Source organism: Cygnus atratus, chromosome 4 (assembly GCF_013377495.2).
Source record: "Cygnus atratus isolate AKBS03 ecotype Queensland, Australia chromosome 4, CAtr_DNAZoo_HiC_assembly, whole genome shotgun sequence".
In the NCBI taxonomy this organism is placed as follows: Eukaryota; Metazoa; Chordata; class Aves; order Anseriformes; family Anatidae; genus Cygnus; species Cygnus atratus.
Genome location: NC_066365.1, coordinates 77,004,041 through 77,023,357, shown reverse-complemented (window position 1 = coordinate 77,023,357; position 19,317 = coordinate 77,004,041). Strand labels below are relative to the sequence as shown.

The 19,317-nt window shown below is 51.8% G+C and overlaps 1 protein-coding gene across 3 annotated transcripts in view; it reads left to right on the top strand.

Moving 5' to 3' along the window:
* The window catches only part of DYSF (dysferlin), a 93,457-nt gene that overhangs the window by 54,906 nt on the left and 19,234 nt on the right, over positions 1-19,317 (top strand). For all 3 annotated transcript variants that reach the window (XM_050710431.1, XM_050710433.1, XM_035547302.2), the window contains 10 exons: positions 704-802; positions 1,512-1,640; positions 2,361-2,516; positions 4,747-4,838; positions 6,922-7,092; positions 7,664-7,806; positions 10,255-10,394; positions 12,350-12,438; positions 12,708-12,803; positions 16,390-16,531. In XM_050710431.1, the coding sequence (XP_050566388.1) occupies positions 704-802; positions 1,512-1,640; positions 2,361-2,516; positions 4,747-4,838; positions 6,922-7,092; positions 7,664-7,806; positions 10,255-10,394; positions 12,350-12,438; positions 12,708-12,803; positions 16,390-16,531 (1,257 nt within the window). The remainder of the gene's footprint in view (positions 1-703; positions 803-1,511; positions 1,641-2,360; positions 2,517-4,746; positions 4,839-6,921; positions 7,093-7,663; positions 7,807-10,254; positions 10,395-12,349; positions 12,439-12,707; positions 12,804-16,389; positions 16,532-19,317) is intronic.

Genomic DNA, 19,317 nt, shown 5'->3' with positions numbered 1-19,317 from the left:
TGTGGTATCAATGAGAAGAGGGTTACGTTCTTCCTGGGAGATGTACAGCACCTGAGGACCATTATTTTATGTGGCAGTAGGATATATGCATTTATTTTTTTGTACGTGTGGGGATGGGGACAGCTTGGGTGGGGAGCTGGATGGTGCTGGGGCAATTCCCATCCCAGAAACCCAGCAACTTTCCAGGCAAAGCCTAAAGCAGGGTTGAGTTTAAGAGCAGCCCTCACATCCTCCTCCACGTTCAGGCTGTGAGGACTGTTTTAACACGAGAGTGAATTCATCTCACCCCCTGCGTGCTCCTGCATTGAGGTCCTGGGCAGACCACCACCCAAAAGGTCCTCTGGGATAAAACCCCTCCAAATCTTTGTGGGCTCTGCCTCGATCTCCCATGGAGAACTGCCCTCCCTGCCGACGGGTCTCGGCGCACAGCCGTGGCTGCAACAGCAGGGTTTGGGCTGGATGCGTCCCCAGGGACAGCAGGGAGCAAGGGGCTGCCGGCTGGTTCCTGACGGCTTCATCGCCTCTGCGGGGCACAGAGCCACCCGACACGGAGCCACCCAGCCCGAGCCGAGCTGCTGGGCGGTGTCGTGGGGTCGGTGTGCAAGGGATACGCTCACCTCGAGCAGTTGTGGGAGGCGCTGCTGTCACTGATTGTTGGGGTTTGCTCGTGGAGGTGTATGACTTTGGTATCCCTTGCTGCCAGGAGGAAGAATTCATTGACTGGTGGAGCAAATTCTACGCTTCCACAGGAGAGAGGGAAAAATGTGGTTCCTACTTGGAGAAGGGCTTTGACACCCTGAAGGTAAGTGGCCTTGTCTGGCCCTGGCTCAGGGATGGGAACTGTCCCTGATGTTTTTCCACTCGCCTTGGGTTGTTATTTATTTATTTATTTATTTATTTTGAGTGTTTAAGGCTTTCTTTCTTCTGAGGAGAAAAAAAAATAATTTTCCCCAGAGAGCAGGTAATTTTGTTTTTAAGAGTAGCTATTTATTCCATTTTGAAAACTTGATTTTCTTTGCAAACTACTTTCTGGTAACTTTCCATTTTGCTGTCTTTAAGATATTGTCACTTTTCTAAGTGGCAGAGGAAATGGGGAATTGCCACCCTGAAAGATCTTTGGGAAGAACAAGGAGAGCCAGAGACTGCTAAGGGAAGGGGAAGATTTAGGTGCCCTGTTACAGGAGATGCCAGAAGTAACACAGGAGCCCAAGCAGGACTGAAGTGGGGAAAACATTCCCTGGTTGTACGGAAAATGCTCCCAGCAAGGAGCCCTCTGGCGGATGAAAAACGCTCTAGAAGACCTTGGCATGCTCTGGGTCTTCTCTGATGTGCTGTAACTTCTTATAGGGTTCCCAAAGGTCTGCTCTTCACCTGTCCTGGGGCAGCAAGAATGTCCCTGGGGGTGGCATTTCCTCCAGACTGAGAAACTTGTCTCCGTCTTGCCCCATCTCTGCTGGGACACGCTGCCCGGGAGCAGTCCCTGCCCTTGCCCTCTGGTTCTCCTTCCCCAGGTCTACGAGACGGAGCTGGAGAACGTGGAGGACTTCGAGCACCTCTCCGACTTCTGCCACACCTTCAGGCTGTACCGCGGGCGGTCTCAGGACTCCAACGACGACCCCTCGGTCGTGGGGGAGTTCAAGGTGTGACAGCCGCTTCCAGCTGGGCCGTGGCCAGGAGCACACGCGGCCGGGTGCTTGGAGCTCTGCCGCTGCGGGCGTTTGTCCAGTGCGGGGCAGCAATGGGAACTCTGCTCTTTCTAACACGCTCGGAGCAGCCCTTAGCCTGCTTTCAGGAGAGGGGTTTATTTTCTCTAGCTGTTTTTTTGGAATTCCTGTTTTTGCCCACCACTCTCTTCCCCCAGACAATACCCACCGACTGATTCCTGCCACTTGTCTGGGAAAAAAAATCAGCTCTGGTGACTTGCAAAATTTTACATTTTCTTCCTCCTCCTCCCACCCCTCGCTGAGGACACAGCTGCCTCTCCCAGGGACCTTAAAACTGTCCTGCAGCAAAAGCCTCAGCCTAAACCTTCTGGGGGGTGATTTGGGGGCAGCAAGGCTCCTTCACACTTTTTCAATGGCTCAAGCAACAGTGAAGTAGAAGAGAGAGAGGACAAGCAGGCTAGTGGGGCTCTGTGCAGGCTTATGACAGGGTTAGCATCAATGCTCAAGCATGGGACGAGCGTTGCAGGCAGCTTTCCTCCCTGCTTCTGTCTCCCTGCTCCATGAAGAGCCCTGCTCTGTCGTGGTAGCTCAGAGAGGGTCCGGACCTGGGCTCTGTCCCCAGCCCGCAGCCACCCGGAGGAGTCGCCGCGAGCACGAGGCCCGTCCCAGCGTGGCTGAGCCCCTCTCTCCTTGCAGGGGTCGTTCCGAATTTACCCCCTGCCCGACGACCCGCGGGTCCCGGCGCCGCCTCGGCAGTTCCACCAGCTGCCGGCCAGAGGGCCCCAGGAGTGCCTCGTCCGGGTCTACATCGTCCGGGCCTTCGGCCTCCAGCCCAAGGACTCCAACGGGAAGGTAGGCTGATGGGTTGTGGGGTGGGCACGGGGTGGCTCGTCCTAAAATTTAGGAACAACGTTGACAGCAACAAGGGGGAAACATTCGCCTTCTTCCTGCCTCCGCTGCTACATCCGGGAATCCCAGGAGCCAACTCTTCATCCTCCATCCTGAGAGATTTTTCAGTAGGGCTAGTTGAAATAGCTAAATGATTTTTTTTTCTTTTTTTTTTTTTTTTTTTCCTCGTACCTCAGTGCCAAAGGAAACAAAATTAGGTCTCTCACATGACTGCTTTCTGCAATGCTTTGCCAGTCTGAAAGAAAAATTCAGTGCAAAAAGAAAATTGTGTCGGTTCAAAAAGAAAATGTTCATCTTGTTTCAGTTTGAAAAAAAAAAAAACCCTTAGGGAAAAATCCTTCTTAACTCTCTTTGCTCTGCTGGAAAATAGGGATTTTTTTTTTTTTAAAGAAAAAGGTAGGAAATATTTTGACACGAACAACTCCAAATTACTTTTTAATCTGCCCAGTTTTTGAAAATGGCCTTGAAACGAGGGTTTTCAATTTCTTAGAAATCTCCCATAAGAGACTCCTGAGAATGAAAAACAAGGAGCAGAAAAAATGCTTTTTTTACACTGTAAACCAAAGCCAATCCTAGCTTGGCCCACAGCCTTCCTCCCTGTGCTGTGGTGTCTCCTGAAGCTCGTCACAGTCGAGGGCAGACCAAAGGAGAGCCCAGCCCGTGCTTGTGCTGCTGACCTCCCCCAGGCACATCCTTCTCTTCTTAATTAATCTCCAAGTCAGAGAAAACTGAAAAGGAGCTTGGACTGGGTGTTTTTTCCCGACAGCATAAATCACCAATGTTTTTCCCAGTTTATTTTTTGTTTGTTTTTGGTATTATCTGAGTAAGATGCTGGGTCCTTCTTGGTGTTGGATTCAACCTACGTGAAAAGTTTTAGGTGATTTTTTTCCCCTGGAGGAAATGATGACTCAGGTCAATTTAACCACTTTTCAGATTTATATCGTTTTCCCTGAATCATGTTAGTTATGAGCGAGAAGCTAAAAAACTTAAAAAAAAAAAAAATCTGATATAATTTTGAGATGCACAATGAGGCTTTATGTTAAAGTATGCTTCCATTCTATTTTATTTTTTAAAGTTATTGCATCATATTGGGAAAAAAAAACATTTTGAGCCATGTTTTTAATGAAACAAAATGTTTTTGCTTTGACATTTTGGTCTCTTGCATTCGTAAATCTATTTTTGAGTAGACCCCAAAGTTAAAAAAATGGTGACCTCAGGGGAACCCTGAGGTTCAGAGAAGGTGACTCAGATGGGTGAACGGGAACATCCTGAGGAATCCAGAGCAAGCCCAGTCCATCAAACAAGCCCAAAATAGTTCCTTTCATGCTATTTCATTCCTTTTCCACCTCGTGGGCCTCAGAGGGATCTGGACACTTGTCCCACATTGCTAACTGGCCCTTTGGTCATCCCTGAAATGGAATTGCAGTGCAAATGGCCCTTGCCAATGGTGACAACCTATGGTCAGACTGTCCTGTCCTCAAAATCGGGTGTTAATCAGGGGTAGTGGAAGATCCCGCTTGCTGGGAGAGGGGTGACAGAGTTACTCCTTTTCCATTAGTAAGAGGAGCGCAAGCCAACACGGCCGTGTGTTGGGGTGCGTCACGTTGTGTCACGGCGCATTCAGCTCCCTCACCCTGGTGCTGTGTGCGGCTGTGGGCCCGCAGTGTGGAGGGGGTGCTGAGCTCCTGGGGGGCACCCGAGGGTGGGCAACGTGGCTGTGCTGGGCTGGAGGGCACGGCCTGCGAGGGGCGGCTGGAGGCGCTGCCTCACCTGGTCGGGGGGCAGGAGGCCGAGGGGAGGGAAGCGCAGAGGGAATGTTTCCTCACGGGACGTGAGGGAACATTTCTTCTCCCCGAGGGTGGGCAAACACCCGCAGTGGCCTCCTGGCAGGGTGGTGGATGCCCCGTGCCTGCAGCGCCCAGGCGCTGGGACGATGCCCTCAGTAATGTGGTTCAGCTCCTGGTTAGCCCTGAGGTGCTTAGGTGTTGGGCTCGTGATCTCTGTAGGTCCTGTCCAACTGAACTGAACCAAACTGAACTGTCCTGTCCTGTCCTGTCCTGTCCTATCCTATCCTATCCTATCCTATCCTATCCTATCCTATCCTATCCTATCCTATCCTATCCTACTATTGCTGTGCAATGACTTTTGCATTTATTTTTATGCCCATCTTTAGTGTGATCCCTACGTGAAGATTTCAGTGGGAAAGAAATCCATAAATGACCAAGAAAATTACCTCCCCTGTACACTGGAGCCTGTCTTCGGAAAGTAAGTTTTGGTTCACTCTGGATTCCCTGGGACTTTTATGCCATTTTGAGGGAACAGAATTGGGTTAGCCAGAGTTTGCTGTTCCCTTGGTGCACTCTTGGCTTACATCCAGCCTTGCTGAAGTGGGTCTGACCTTGGCTTGGTCACTGTCCTAACCCCCATGGTTCATGTTCATCTTCTCCCTGGGACTTCTGAACTATGAAGCACGGACTGGGTCTGCTCTGTCACCAGTGGAGTGTGAAGAGACATCAAGGGGGTTGGTTAGACCTGAGATCCCCCTGTGGAGGCTTCTGCCTCTTCCCACTGATAGCAGAGAGAGTTTGGGGCAATGCTGTTCCTCATTTAGGCACTTCAGTTAAACGTCTGAAGACAAGAGATGATGCATGGAGGTCTGTATGACCGTACACGGGACACCTCCAATCATATACCTTGAAAAAGAGTTATTTATAAAATTGATGTTGGCTGGTTGAGTTGTTTGCCTAACTGTAGGGCCACAAAGTTGGGATAAAAGGCAAAAGATAAGGTTGTCTTCAGAAAAGGGTATTCCTCAGGGCTGGAAAGCACCACAGGGACGAGGCAAAGCAGAGGGAGGCAGAGGAAAGCCTGGTGCTCAGCCTCTACATGGTGATCAGGGTTGGATCTCCTAGGCGAGCTGGGGCTAGATGTAGGGTGTTGTGCTCCAGGATGAACAGGGGTCAAGCCCTAAAGCATGTGAGATCCTGCTGGTTTTCTTGGGGCCTCTCGCCAGCTCAGGCTGTCAGTGCTGGGACAGCTTCCCAAAAAAACAAGATGCAGAAGGAGATACACCATCTGCAAGGTTGGACCAGAAGGGGTAAGGACGGCAAGGGTGATACCGGTGAGGTCTCGGAGGACTGCGTGGATTAGACAAGCTTTTTCCTCCTCTTCTGCCAAAACTCTGCCTTTCCTGTGGGGCAAAGGGGGCGCTCCCCATGGAGCACGAGGGAGCCCTGGTCTGCAGGGAGCTCCACTCCCGGGGCAGGCCCCCTCTGCCAAACCTGGCTCCCGGCCAGCGGCCGTCTAGACAGCGCGCTGCACCTCCCACCCCGTCTTTAAAGCAAGACGTAAAACCGAGGTCCTGGCTGCTGGCGGGCTATTAAACCTCCCGTTTCACGAGCTTTTCCCTGGGCTGCTGGCTGCCTGCCAGCTTTAGCTAATTACTTTCTGCTGACCCCAGTTCCTCCTGCACTCTTAATTGGTGGCATAATCACTCACTTCCCCTCCTTAAAAGCTGCTGCGGGGTGGGTGCTGCTGGTGGAAATGGGCATCGTGTTTTGCCCCCGATTTGACGGTGTTTCAGCAGCAGGTGGAGGGTTTCCTGGTGGCACTGGGTCAGACCCAGACTGTCCTGCGCACCCTACATCCCACCTTCCACATCTCTAACATCCATGAGCACAGGCTTTGTCTGGATCAGGGTGTTGTGTTTTGGGAGGGTCTGGGTACTTTGTCTCTTACTACCCTTTGTTTGATGAGGTAGAGGAAGGTTTGCTCTTGTTTAATGTCATGTCACTATGTAGACTGAAGTGTGAGGATGGCAGAGGGGACAGCACAAAACCCTGGTGCTTGGGACTGGCAGGGGAGGATGAGGAGGCTTTGGCGGGGTCAGTCTCATGCTGACCGCAAGCTTGGCCTCGTATTTTGGATTTCTGCTCTTTGGGCTCAAAGGGCAGTTGGTTTTCCAAAGGTGTCATTTCTTCCCCTTTCTCACCCCATGGCAATGAGGATTCCTGTCTCTCAATGCCTGCTTTTTTACCCTGGGTACTCCAGTGACTGCTGTCACTTCCAATTAGCAAGTGGAGAAACTAAACAGGGCCAAAGTTTGCTCAAGGGTAATTCAGCCAGGCAACGGGAAACCCAGAGCGTGCTTACTTGGTGGCGTGTCTGTGAGCTAAGCCAGCACAGCACAGCACCAACAGAACCCTAGAATCATCTAGGTTGGAAAACACCTGCAAGATCAAGTCCAGCCATCAACCTGACCTATAGTACTGTCCCAGCACAGCAAAGATGTGCCGTGGAACACTTAGCAGCCTGCTCTCCATCTCATGGGCATCTCTTGGTTGCACAGGATGTTCGAGCTGAGCTGCACCCTGCCCCTGGAGAAGGACTTGAAGATCACGCTCTATGACTACGACCTCCTGTCGAAGGATGAGAAGATCGGGGAGACCGTCATAGACCTGGAGAACCGCTTCCTGTCAAAATACGGGGCTCGCTGTGGGCTTCCCCAAACCTACTGTGTGTAGGTATCCCTGTAGGCTTGGGCAGTGGGTCTCTGTAGCTGCCAGGGCTTTGCAGTGCCGAGGTGGCCATGGGGACCAGGGCAATGCCTCAACCCAGCCCTGACCACGGGTCTGCTGTCCCAGGGGATCTGTCTGCTGCCGTATTTCACTGCAGAGATTTGTCATGAGGGACAGATTCCTGCTGGAGAAGCTCCCCCGTTTATATACTTCCCCCAAGTCCTGGCTCTTCTTCAGCAGCTTCAAATAACATAAATCTCCTTGGAGAGATTTGCTACATCCCTGACACCTCTTGGGCACACCACAATGAGGGCACTGCCCATGCCTGGGACCAGCTGCAGGGTGATGCAGTGGGTCTGGGGGCTATCGGGGCACCCCAGCCCTTTGAGCTGGGGCTGAGCAGGGTGTGGGACACGCAGCCCCCTTCACCAGTGGGTCAAGGTGAGCATAGGGTCGGAGCTGGCTGCACCTTCCTCAGCACAGCCCTTTTTGGTGTAACACAGCTGTAGCCCCTTATCGAGGCTGGGCGTTGTTTTATCCCGTGTTGAGCTGCTGTTTTCCCCCCTGTTTCAGTTCTGGACCCAACCAGTGGCGAGACCAACTCCGTCCTTCCCAGCTGCTTCACCTCTTCTCCCTGCAGCACAACTACAAGGCTCCCACCTACAAGTCCGACCGGGTCATCTTCCGGGAGCAGGAGTACATCCTCTCCGAACTGGGTAAGGGGCTGCTTCGGGGCTGCGGGTAGCTTCCCGTTATCCAGAGCAAGGGTTGGAGCTGGAGGCCATGAGCACATCACGGGGGCTTTCTTGCCCAGCTCCTTTCTGTGTGAGTGGAGGCCAGGAGCGGGTGACGGGCACGTCGCTGTCCTCGCCTTGCTGCCCACCTGGCTGTGCACCTTCCCAAGGTCGGCTCTGCCCCACAGGCTGCAGGGTGCAGTTGGATCTGCTCTGAACCCCAAGGGTTGAACCCAAACCTGCAATCCAGGCACTTTAAGCACAGCCTCACCCTTCCCTTGCTGCTTGCAGCTAACCGAACACATGCAGGCTGCGAGCAGCAAAGCCCAGCACAGCCGGAGAGGCTGCAGCCTGGCTTCCAGCTGCTGCTGGGCCTCGGAGCTCACGTCTCTGCGTTTCGGGGCTGGGGGCACTAGAGGGAGACAATATCATACGCACAGTGCCAGCACAACCAGAGCCAGGTGTGCTGTAGCTGGAAAGGTCGGATCAGCCTGTGCCAGCAAGGAGGAACTATCACTGGGAGGTAGGGAGGCATTTTTTCATTTGTATAACCTTCCTCCCAAACACCACTCACACCTGAAGTTCCCTGCCCCTCTGATGGCATCCTTGGGGGCAGGAGCTTGCTTTTTAGAGGAAACTCTGCTTTAAAGCATTGAAGGGGAGTTTGGGCTCAGGGAGGAGGTGAAACCCCAGTGCGTGGGGCCCAGGAGTAGCAGTTTGGCTAACGAAGGCCACTGCAGGGACAGGAACAGCCCAGGGCTGATGCCTGCCTGTGCTCTGGGGAGTCGAGGCACAAATTTGTGATACTCTCCTTGGGAGGAGGAGCGGGGAAGCCACAGCTCCTTCGCAGCCTCTTGTTATGCGAAAGGTTTTCAGCAAGGGCTGGAGAGGTGTTAAACCGAGCGGGGGCTTCCCCCCTCTCCCAGCCTCTGCCTTTCACCTTCCTCTGCTTTAATGGCAATCAGTTCAAAAAACAGAACAAAGTCTGATGCTTGACCTCAAGGAGATCTGGAAACCAGCTGTGTGCGCAGAGCAATGTCAGATCTGAACCTGGCGGTATAAAGTGAAGCTATTAAACACGAGAGCATGGGTTTTACAAGCACTGCACCCGGACCATTATTCCATAACCCCCACATTTGTTGTTTTCTGAGAGGGGCTTTTTCTTTTTCCTGTGCGCGCACACACACACGCACGCACACACGCCAGGTTTCCACTGCTTGGGAAATGGCCCATATGTCTGAAGTTAACCACTTCAAGACATTGCCAAGAAAGGAGCTGGGATATATCACCTGAAAGTTGCAGAGCTGTAATAATATTTATGGAGCGCATTTCATTTCAAAGGTCCTCGAAGGTGCACGGCCTTGAAACGACGTGGCTGCGAGGCAGCCGTGTGCCGGGGCGAGTCCTGCACAGCCCCGGCTCGGCCGTGGGGACGGGCAGGGAGCAGCAGCCATGGCCGAGGCCCTCCACGTTTGGTGGGATGAGGGTCCCGAACGAGGGGCAGAGAGGGCAAAAACATCTATTGCTAATTGGCTTTGTCCAGCAGTGCATTTGCGGAGGGGTTAGGGGCTGGTGTGGAGTGGGATGAGGATGTGGAGGTGGTTTCAGGGACCAGGACGGGCAATGGAGCTGTGCTGGCAGTGCCTGCGTGGGCCTCAGCTTCCTCTCATTTCTGTCTTCCTCCCTGGACCCAGCAGAGAAGGAGCAGGACCCTGCAGGGAGCTCTCCCATTGCGCTTCTCTTTGCCCGGCCAAAGCTCCTGGCTGGTGTTAAGTTGTAGGATCACCGAATGCTTGGTTTAGGTTGGCAAAGACGCATGAGATCATCGAGTCCAACCATGCCTTAGCACTACCAAGTCCACCACTAAACCACCTCCCTAAGAACCATGTCCACACGTCTCTGAAATACCTCCAGGATGGGACCGCACCACGTCCCCGGGCAGCCCGTTGCAGTGCCCGTTGGACAAACCTCTGCTGGGGATGGGAATGGCAGCAGAGCAGCAGCGTGGGCTGGATGGCTGCTAGCCCCAGCTGCTGTGATTCTGGGGGTCCCGAGCCCTTAGAAGCACTGCAAGCTGAGTCAAACCCTAAATTCCCCTTTCCATGTGCTTCAACTTGCAATGTTTCACTCTCCTGGTGCTTGCTGTGGCTGGGGTGGGATTGAGTGAGACCCCCCTGCACGTCCCTGTCCCACGGAGCAATGGTTTGCCCACGTGTCCCACTGGGACCACGTTGCCCTGTGCCCTGGTGTGTCTGTGATGGTCGATTTGCAAGCGGAGGCTGAGCTCCTCATGCTCGCTCCTGGCTGCTGCGAGGTCGGTGGGCTCCCGGTGCTCCCCCCGGAGCTGCAGCCCTAGCAGAGCCCCCCCGGGGTGATCAGCACCCTGCCCATGATGTGGCGTGACGCTGTTCTTGCTCTGATCTGTTGCAGAGGACGGCAAACCCGTCAACCCCCACCTGGGGCCGGTGGAGGAGCGACTCGCCCTGTATGCACTGCGGAAGCAAGGGCTGGTGCCGGAGCACGTGGAGACCAGGCCTCTCTACAGCCCCCTCCAGCCAGAGATCGAGCAGGTGAGTGGTGCTGCGTGCTCAGGACAAGGCCAGGAGCATCATCTCCCTTCTACCCAGCACTAACCAGGTGAGATGTTCTCCATGGCCTGGGCACACCCTTTGAAAGGTGGTGGCTCACGGCAGGAGGAGACATTTCTCGGAGAGGTCCTGCTGCTCCCAGAGAGGTTCTGCTGGCTCTCGGAGAGGTGTGCATCCGTGGCTGGCTTGCTGCAGTGCCGTGTGGGGTATGTCTGCCCCAGGAGGTGGGCTTCCAGCGTACAGGGCAGAGCAGAGCACTTGCTGTCAAACACAGGCTGGAGCTCAGCTCCAGGGCTGGCTTACTCTGGGTGCTTGGGGAGATCGGCTCCAGCCTCCTGGAATAGGTGTTCACTTTCATCAGCATTTGCTCACAAAAGCCTTTTTTTTTCTTTTTTTTTTTTTTTTGGGAAAGCCATTTCTGATCTGAAAGTGTTGATGTAGAATTTCTCTGTAATGATAATGCTCCTGCAGGCTCCTTTGGCAATGCAGCATGATTTCTGCAGCAGGAACAAGTCCTTGGAGGCATAAAGTTTTAGTACTATTGCAGACTGGATATTTTTAAGCCAAACAAAAGCTAAACGGACTTCTATCCAAAACCAATCAAAACCCAGGTATCTGTATTTCACCTAACCCCTTTTCTTTGATTAGCACGTATGTGGCTTTATGCCTTTGGACCAAAAAGTGCTGCTTCCCGGAGAACACAGTGATTTGTCCTCATCTCTCTTACGTGTTCCAGTTGCACAGCAGAGGCAGTTTCCTGGGACTGGCTCTGCAGCTGGTGTAAATGTACACAGCCACTGAGCTTCGCCACTGCAGCACCATTACCTTCCTGTGGTTTGTTTTTAACCAGTCCAGTGGAGTTGCTGGCAGAAGTAAATGCACTGCCAACGGCTCTAACACCTTTTCATGCAAATTCACCCATTGAAGTTCATGATTAGAGGCAGGAGGTGGCTGCTATCCGCTGACCAGTGGGTTTTTTGTGCTGTTCTTACAGTGTCATGGTTGTGTTGGACCAGCCCTGGAGACTAGGAAGGTGTTTCTTCCATGTCTTGGGCTTGCATATGGGCAGAGCAATCGGGGTCTGCCCTGCGCTGGTGCTGCTAATCGGGAGCGTCCGTGGCGGTGATGCTGGGCTGGAGGGGATTAACCTGGCTGGCTCAGTAGGTGTTGCATTCGGCACAGCTCCCAAAAGCATGGCCCTGACGCGCTGCAAACCCATGGAACAGACTGGCTCTATCGGGCTGTTTGCAGCGAGCTTGAAGGGTGGATTTTTAAAGTTTTCTGCTGAAATGGAAGATTTTCTTGCCAAAAAACAAGCAAACCACAAAGCCCTCTGTGATGGGCTGATTGTCAAAGGATGTCTTTTTTTTTTCCTTTAGACCCTTGAGACTGTACAAGAAAATATTTTGTTGGCACCCATTGGTGTTTTACAGTAAAAGGGACCACCTAAAAAACGACCCCCTGAGATTTCAGCTGCATTTCTGCTGCTCTCTCCCTGGTAGGATTATGTGAAAGTGGAATTAGGTACTGCTCTCCTCATCCCATCCTCCACTGCCATGGTCAGAAACCCATAAACCAGCTGTTCAGCTGGTGGCAACTGGTGTGACACTATGGAAAATACGTGAGCTGCTTGCTTCTCCGACACCTCCCATGGACCCAGCCCTCAGTCTGGCCTATGTAAAGATACTCAGCCTTGGAGACCAAACCTTGAGTGCACCTTCAGCTAATTCAGACTGACCTCTTATGTATCACAGACCATTAATATATACCCCACTGTCACTAAAATACTCAGTGACACTTCTCCAGTAAAGAAACCTTGGTTTTCAACAAAGGAACTGTGGAGCACTTGATAATTTCTGTGCTGGGTCCTACTGAGGAGGTGGAGGTGACCCAGACAGCAGGCTCACCAGGCTTCTCATGTCTTTCTTTCCTTGCAGGGAAAGCTACAGATGTGGGTGGATCTGTTTCCAAAATCTTTGGGTCAGCCTGGTCCCCCTTTCAACATCATGCCACGCAAAGCCAAGAGGTGACTTCTTTTTCCTTTCTGACTCGGTGCAGCGCTGGTTCCTGCGCCTTCTCTTTGGGGGGAAGAGGAGAGGGCTTGGAGATGCCAGGTGGGGAGGGGTTCACCTGCTCAGCTGAGGGAAGTCTGAGCAGGCTTATCTTCAGGGGAGAAATGGCTCGTATCTGAGCTCCTCCAGCTAAATAGCTGAATAGCATGACCAGGCTGTTGGGTGGGCTCCCGACCAAGCTTTCCCCCTCTCTCATGTCTCTCCTGTGTCCCGTGCCCTTCAGGTTCTACTTGCGCTGCATCATCTGGAACACCAAGGACGTCATCCTCGATGACCTCAGCATCACTGGGGAGAAGATGAGTGACATCTACGTCAAAGGGTAAGCCACCCCACTTCTGTGCCCTCCTGGTACCGCAGTCTGAAGGCACAAGAGCAGCAGTGAAGGAGTTAATGCGCATCAACACTGCTGCAGTAGCACGAAGCCCCTGTGGGCTGAAGGGGCCATTCACACCTCTCCAGCCATGGAGCCAGCTCCTTGGCAGACACCTCTCTGCCGGGCTCGTAATCGCTTCACCTTGTCAAGGTTTTCTTTGCATCTCTGACAGTCAGATGCTTGCGTTACAGTGTTTACATTTAGAGAGATGAGGTCTGGGGAAGCAGCCTAGCCATTCGAGAGTGGGACATACTCTGCATTTCCACCGCGCGGTTCTTTCCCGGCTCCTCTCCTGGGACAGCTGCGGGCTTGTTCCATATACATAGGTTGGCTTGTTTGGATAGCTGCTTTTTTTGGAATTCCCTTCTTTCCTTGAAACACACAAAAATGTGGCAACCAGCAGTAACTCCTCTGGCACATTCCCTTCTCTGCCTGACTCCATTTATGTTTTATCTTGTGTAAAATGGTGCAATCTCAGCCAAGGGACTTACTTATTTTTTGCGTTCTTTGGATTTATGGACAGGAAGAGGTAGGATTTTGAAACAGACTGTAAATCCCTTTTTTACAATCCCAATTTTCCTCCTGTAAATCCAGAATGCGCACTGCTTACCTGGTATTCGCATCAAGTGCATTGTTATCAGCTCCAGCTAAGCCACTCTGTGCACCTCGGGGCTCTGAAATAGCAGTGCTTGCAGGGGGTTACGGGAAAGAGAGAGCATCCAGCGCCTGGGGAGATCCCTCGCTGGGCTTTTGTCACCCCCAGTGACCAAGCAAGTCTCGCAGTGCTGTAAATGAATTAAAAATCTTGCTTGACTCCTTCATCTTCCCCCTGCAAATGGCTGCATCATTCCCATTTCTGTATAAGGCATAAATAACCCTGCAAGCAGAGGAGGCAATGGTCGTTCCGTGCGTAAGCGTCTGCCCCACAGACAGGGGCTGGTCCTGGCACCCTGTGGGCAGAGCAGCGATCACCACCACGACGTGGTGCAGCTTTGGTGGGGAGCCTGGGTTTGGGTGAACTCGATGGGTAAGAAGCTGTTACCTGGGGCTGTCCTCCAGGGGATCTCACAGCACTCCTCTGAGGAGGCTATCGCCGGCGTGATCCCCATTTTACAGAGAAATCACCCACTAGGCAATACCAGGACTGGAATCTCAGTGTCTTGGGCATTGTCTTTTACATAACATGTAAACTGTTGCCTGCCAGTTAGGGAGGTAAATTAAATAGTCAATTTTCTATCACGAGTAAGACAGAAGTCACCAGCCTTTTATTTTAATCAATTTAAAATGTTATTTATTGATAGTCTTACAATAACATGAAAAGATCTCAACGAAGTTTAGGTCTGGTTGTGCAAGGCTGAGTGCAGAGAGACTCCTCTTCCCAAAGCCTTGTGCTGTAGGCAGACAGAGGAGTGTAGGGAAACTACATTCATTGAGAGCTGAAGATGGTTTGGGGTTAAGAGCTCTGTCAGTCCCTGTCACAGGTGGGGGATATTTTTGTATTATTTTCATGATCAAATTTCCAATGAAGTTTTACTTCACTGAGAGGATGGATCAGACAGGTTTTGTGGGAGGTGGGAGCCCTGTGAGGTTTTCAAGATACTGTGAGACAAAACCAGGACTGCTCTGAGCAGATTGGACCAGAAGTTTCCAGAGTCCCCTTCCAGCCAACCACCACTACTATGATTTATGTGCCTTTATATATCCAGTGCCTTTAAACCTCATCTTCATGCCTTTTGGGGTTCCTAAATAAAAGGATGCCCTTGGTCCTCCCAGGTCTTATGTGTGCACTGAGCTCAGTGGGATGTGTGTGCTTTGAGAAGAAAGTCACCTCTTAAATCTAGGAGCCCAACATTGCCTTTGGTTATTGCAGATACCTTAAGGTGCGTGGATTCAAAAATTACTGGATGAATTAACAGACTGAAAATCCATCTGGTCCTGTTAAGCACAAAAACATTACCTACATGCTCAGGAGGTCTCTGACCTGCAAGTCACTGCAGGCTGGAGAGGTGTTGGGAAGGTGTCATCTTTTGGGAAGGTGTCATCTTTTGGGAAGGTGTCATGATGTTCTTGCCCTGTTCCCATACTCATCCATGGACATCTGTGGTTGGCCCCAGTCAGAGGCAGGACACTGGGCAAGATGGGCCTTTGGTTGTTCACCGTGGCCATTCCAGCATGATGTTTTTAGCTCTGGGACATCGAGATTTGGATGCTTTTCATTTCTGGCAGTGGGGAGAGACAAAACAGTGCCAAAGAGGGATCTGAACCAGAGCGCTCCTTCGTCCTTTTGCTCGCCTGCAAGGAGAGGGCGCTCACACTGCATCCTCCGAGGGGCCCCGCCAAGCCTGGAGCGGCGTGGATAAACACACAGGCTGGCCATTTGCATCCAATCAGATCTAATCAAATAATCCGGCCACAATTTAAGTATTAGCGTAACCTCATCACACAATTCCCAGTGCCACCGAGCCCTCGCTGTCCATGTAGCACATGTGCATGTGATCTGTAGGATGAACTTGAGCAGACCTCCCAGTCTCCCGCAACACATTTGGGGCAGAGCATGTGCTCCTCGCAGGCGCTGGAGAAGAGGAATCACTTGTATAGCTGGGCAAAAAACTTATTTTCAATTTAAGTGGAAAACAATCAAACGAGATAATTGGTTTCATTAGAAATTCCTGCTGAATCTTTTGGCTCCCCTCCAGAAGGGCTCCAAGTACACAAATGGCTGCGTTTTATTGTGTTGTTTGGTTTCATTGATTGCTGAAGACCAAAAAATTTTGGACGGGGAAAGAGAGCGGAATGAAAACCTGACACTTGCAAAACTTGCAGCTGGAAAAAAAGTAGTTGTTGTGGAAAGTTTTCAGTTTGCCCCTGGACTGGTTGTGGGCGGACCACAGCAAGCTCTTTTAGCACAGGAGGGGAACCGGGCTGCAAGGACCCCAGCAGGAGCAGCTGGGGACCCCCTGGCCACAGCAGGGTGAGGCCACTCTGGGATTTTCATGGGTATGAACTCCCTGGCCATTTACGACTTCCAATCATTTTCAAGGAACTGACAGAGAACAGAGGGAAATAAAATGATCCTTGGACTTCAGTGTGTTGCCTCCGTCAAGAGAACAGGTTTTAGAGGCTGCGAGGTCAGTTTGTTGGGGTGGCTGCAAAGGGGAAAGCAGCTCTCGCCAAGGCAAGTTAGAAGCTGACATGGGCTTATGGATGGGCAAGTGACAACTCTGAGCCAGAGCTGAGAGCTGTGCTGAGTCTTTACTACATCCACGAAGCTTAGAGGAGGGAGAGGAACAGAGGAGAGCTTCTCAGGGTGTTGCCACCAGCCCTAGTTCATCTCCCAGCACTGCAGGAACTGTTGTGTTCTCTCTCAAGTCTCCTATGGGCTCCAGGTTACCCCTATAGAGAGCAGCCTAAAGCATTCATGAGGTTGAGAGACATTTTATCAATCACTTGTGGCCTCAGAAACACTGAGTGAGCTGCTCCAAAGCCCTTGCTGTGCTTCCAGTTCCTCATGCAGTGTGTTTGCGTTTTGCAGCTGGCTGGTTGGCCATGAGGAGAACAAGCAGAAGACAGATGTGCACTACAGGTCTATGGGAGGAGAAGGCAACTTCAACTGGAGATTCATCTTCCCCTTTGACTATCTCCCTGCTGAGCAAATGTGTTACATTGCAAAAAAGGTGAGTGTCTCTGGACAGACGTTTTTACCTTCTGCTAGTATCTCTGCGCTGATCTGCCTGACCTAAGACCTGCAGAGCTGCAACACACTGGGGCTACACAAGGCTCAGCCTCAGCTTTGTGATGTTTGAGACACAGGGTGGTGGACAGGTGGGAATATTGCCTTTAAATCACACTTTGAAGCAAAAGCCTGCTTAAAGGTGTTGGTGGTGCTGCCTCTTGCTTTAGCTTGCAGCCACGGAGGGCCTGTCCCCATGAAGGAGACCCCAACTGGAGGCTCCCTACGCAGCCCAGGGAAGATTTGAGACCCTCAGCAACCAGCACACAGCTGGGACGGGGCCAGCAGCTGTCCAGTGTCCCCCACCAGCCTGATCTGCACCTGGGCTGCAGGGATACCGGGGGAAACGAGTCCCAGGCCTCACGCAGGGAGAAAAGACTGCAGTGCCCTCAGCTGGAGGACAGCAGGTCTCCTGCCTCCTGATGAAAGTCGGTGGCCAGCAAGTTGTTGTTGGAGTAGAAGGGAGCGTCTGCCCCTTGTGGTCGTGTAGCTTTGTAGGGGAGCAGGGGGTTGGAATATGTCGTTGGTGCAGAGATGGGAAGAAAAGCTTTGGTTTGGGATTCAGGATGAATATGCTCTTGGTCTAACAAGAGAGCTGGTTGCTCAGCTGGGGAGTCAAAAACGGATGTGATTTTGGCCTCCTTGTTCCTACATCTGTAATTGAGTATTGCTTGTGGTATTTCTTAGATAAGCTAGTGCAGTGCCATGGTGGCAAATGCGGACTGGGAGTTGCAGGGAGGGAAGAAAACAGAGGGATGGAGGTGGGGTGGATACATGGAATAATGCTGGGGCAAACGACTGGCTCGCAAGGAATGCATTAGCGCGGGGAGACTATTCACTTAAACTTCCAGCTCAGATCACCTGGAGATATCAGGCATATCGTTGGGTCTGTGTGGACAGCAGGGACAATCCCTGCTTTGGAGACCTGGTCTTGTTCTGTGACACCTTCCTAAAGCTCAGACCCCTTCAACCACTCGGTCCCAGTGCTTGCAAAGACACCTCGTTGCAGTGAGACCATCTGCATCCGCACAGCTCACCTGGGACCCCCCTCCCAGATTTTTCTTTGCTGGTCCCAGCTTGGCCTGGGTTGGAGCTGGCATGCCAGTGGGGAAGATGCTGAGCAAATTCCCAGTCTCTTGAGCCAGACGATCCCTGCAAAAGAGGCCTCGCTTCAAAATGAATTGCCGGATAGTTAAACTGATTGACAGAATCATAGCTGTACCCATTTCACGCTTCATGTTAAACAAATCAAAAGTACAGTGTGTACTACTTTCAATTATCCCCCTTTGAAAAAGCAAAGACCCCCCTATAAACCGTTTAAGAAAATACATCCCACTGTGCTGATATTGATTCTCCTCCGACCACATGTCTGCCAACACTGTATCAGAAAATAAACAGCTTGTAAAACCTCTCTGTAAAGGAAAAAATAATGAATGAAAAGCCATGCTTTGTATTTGTGGGACACATTCCGCTCTGGCAATTTTTGATCTCGCCATGTGCTGTTTGAACTCCAGGTTCATTACTGCTGCTGTAAAAGCCCATGCACTGAACTTTAAACGCAGGCGATGGAAAGTGGAATTTAAATCAAAACGGTCAGATGGCAAATTCTGAGCCGCTAAAAGCCACCTGCACCCAGCCTGGCTGGTGTTGGCTCTCAGAGGGAGCACTGCTGGGAGAAAAGCAGCTTTCAGTTTGCTCTCCTTTGTTCGCTCTGCTCGCCTCCTCGCTGCTGGTGTTCCCTTTGGCATTAGAGGATGGACTGTGGGATTGAATCACCCCAACCCAGATCGAGAAATTGTCTCCCAAAGGAGCAAGGATGTCCCTGAGCAGGGGATGTGTGATGTTTAGTTCTGGTGTGCAGACCTGGGGGGAGCTGGCGGCCCACAAACCCTGGGGAAAACCGGGTGCCATCTGGTGGAACCAGCCCCTGCAGCCTTGGGATGGCCAGCAGTAGCCAGGATTGTTCAGTCCTTGCCACAGCACTAGAAGTTTGGGGAACTTCATCTCCAAAGCTTCAGAGCTCTGGGATCCCTTGGGGTTTCACGGCTTTGATCTTCCCACTGCACCTCGAGGGAAAGTGGGAGCCTGTAAATCCCACAAACATCAGTTCAACTTACGGATTGGAAGTGTGGGTTCCTGTCGCTGCTTCTCTGAACTTTTTAGCCATCCCTGAATGTTTTTTCCACCCATATCTTCTCCTGATATAGTAATGTTATAAAGATTTTGCTTCTGAGAAAGGAATTTACCCCATTCTGGATTTCAAAAAATTCCCCACAGAAAAGGAGTTCAATCTTTGGGATAGCTCACATGAAAACATATAAATGCATGTTTCTTTAAGCATCCTCTGTCGGTATTTATTGAGAATTACCTTCTTCTGTTCCCCCTTCTCATTTTGCCACCTTTCTCTAGCAGCCATGGGCAGGTCAGACCCTGCCATTTGGGTTGCCACAGCACGCTTGCAGCTCTCTGCGTCCTGCAAGAGCCCAGCTTTGTAGACTGCAATCCTGCCACCAGTTTGGTGAAAGGGCCAATACGCAGCGCATGTTGGGGCACCATTACGTTGCAGGGGGCTCTAGGGGAGCAAATAGGTTCGGTGTCCCTGACGTCTGCATGAAATCGCAGATCGACTCGTGGAGGGGAGGCAGGGGCAGCCCTGGGTCCCAGACGAAGTACAAGGTTCTGCTGCCAGCCAGCAGAGAGCAGAGCAGATGTCTGCAGGATTTAAACCTT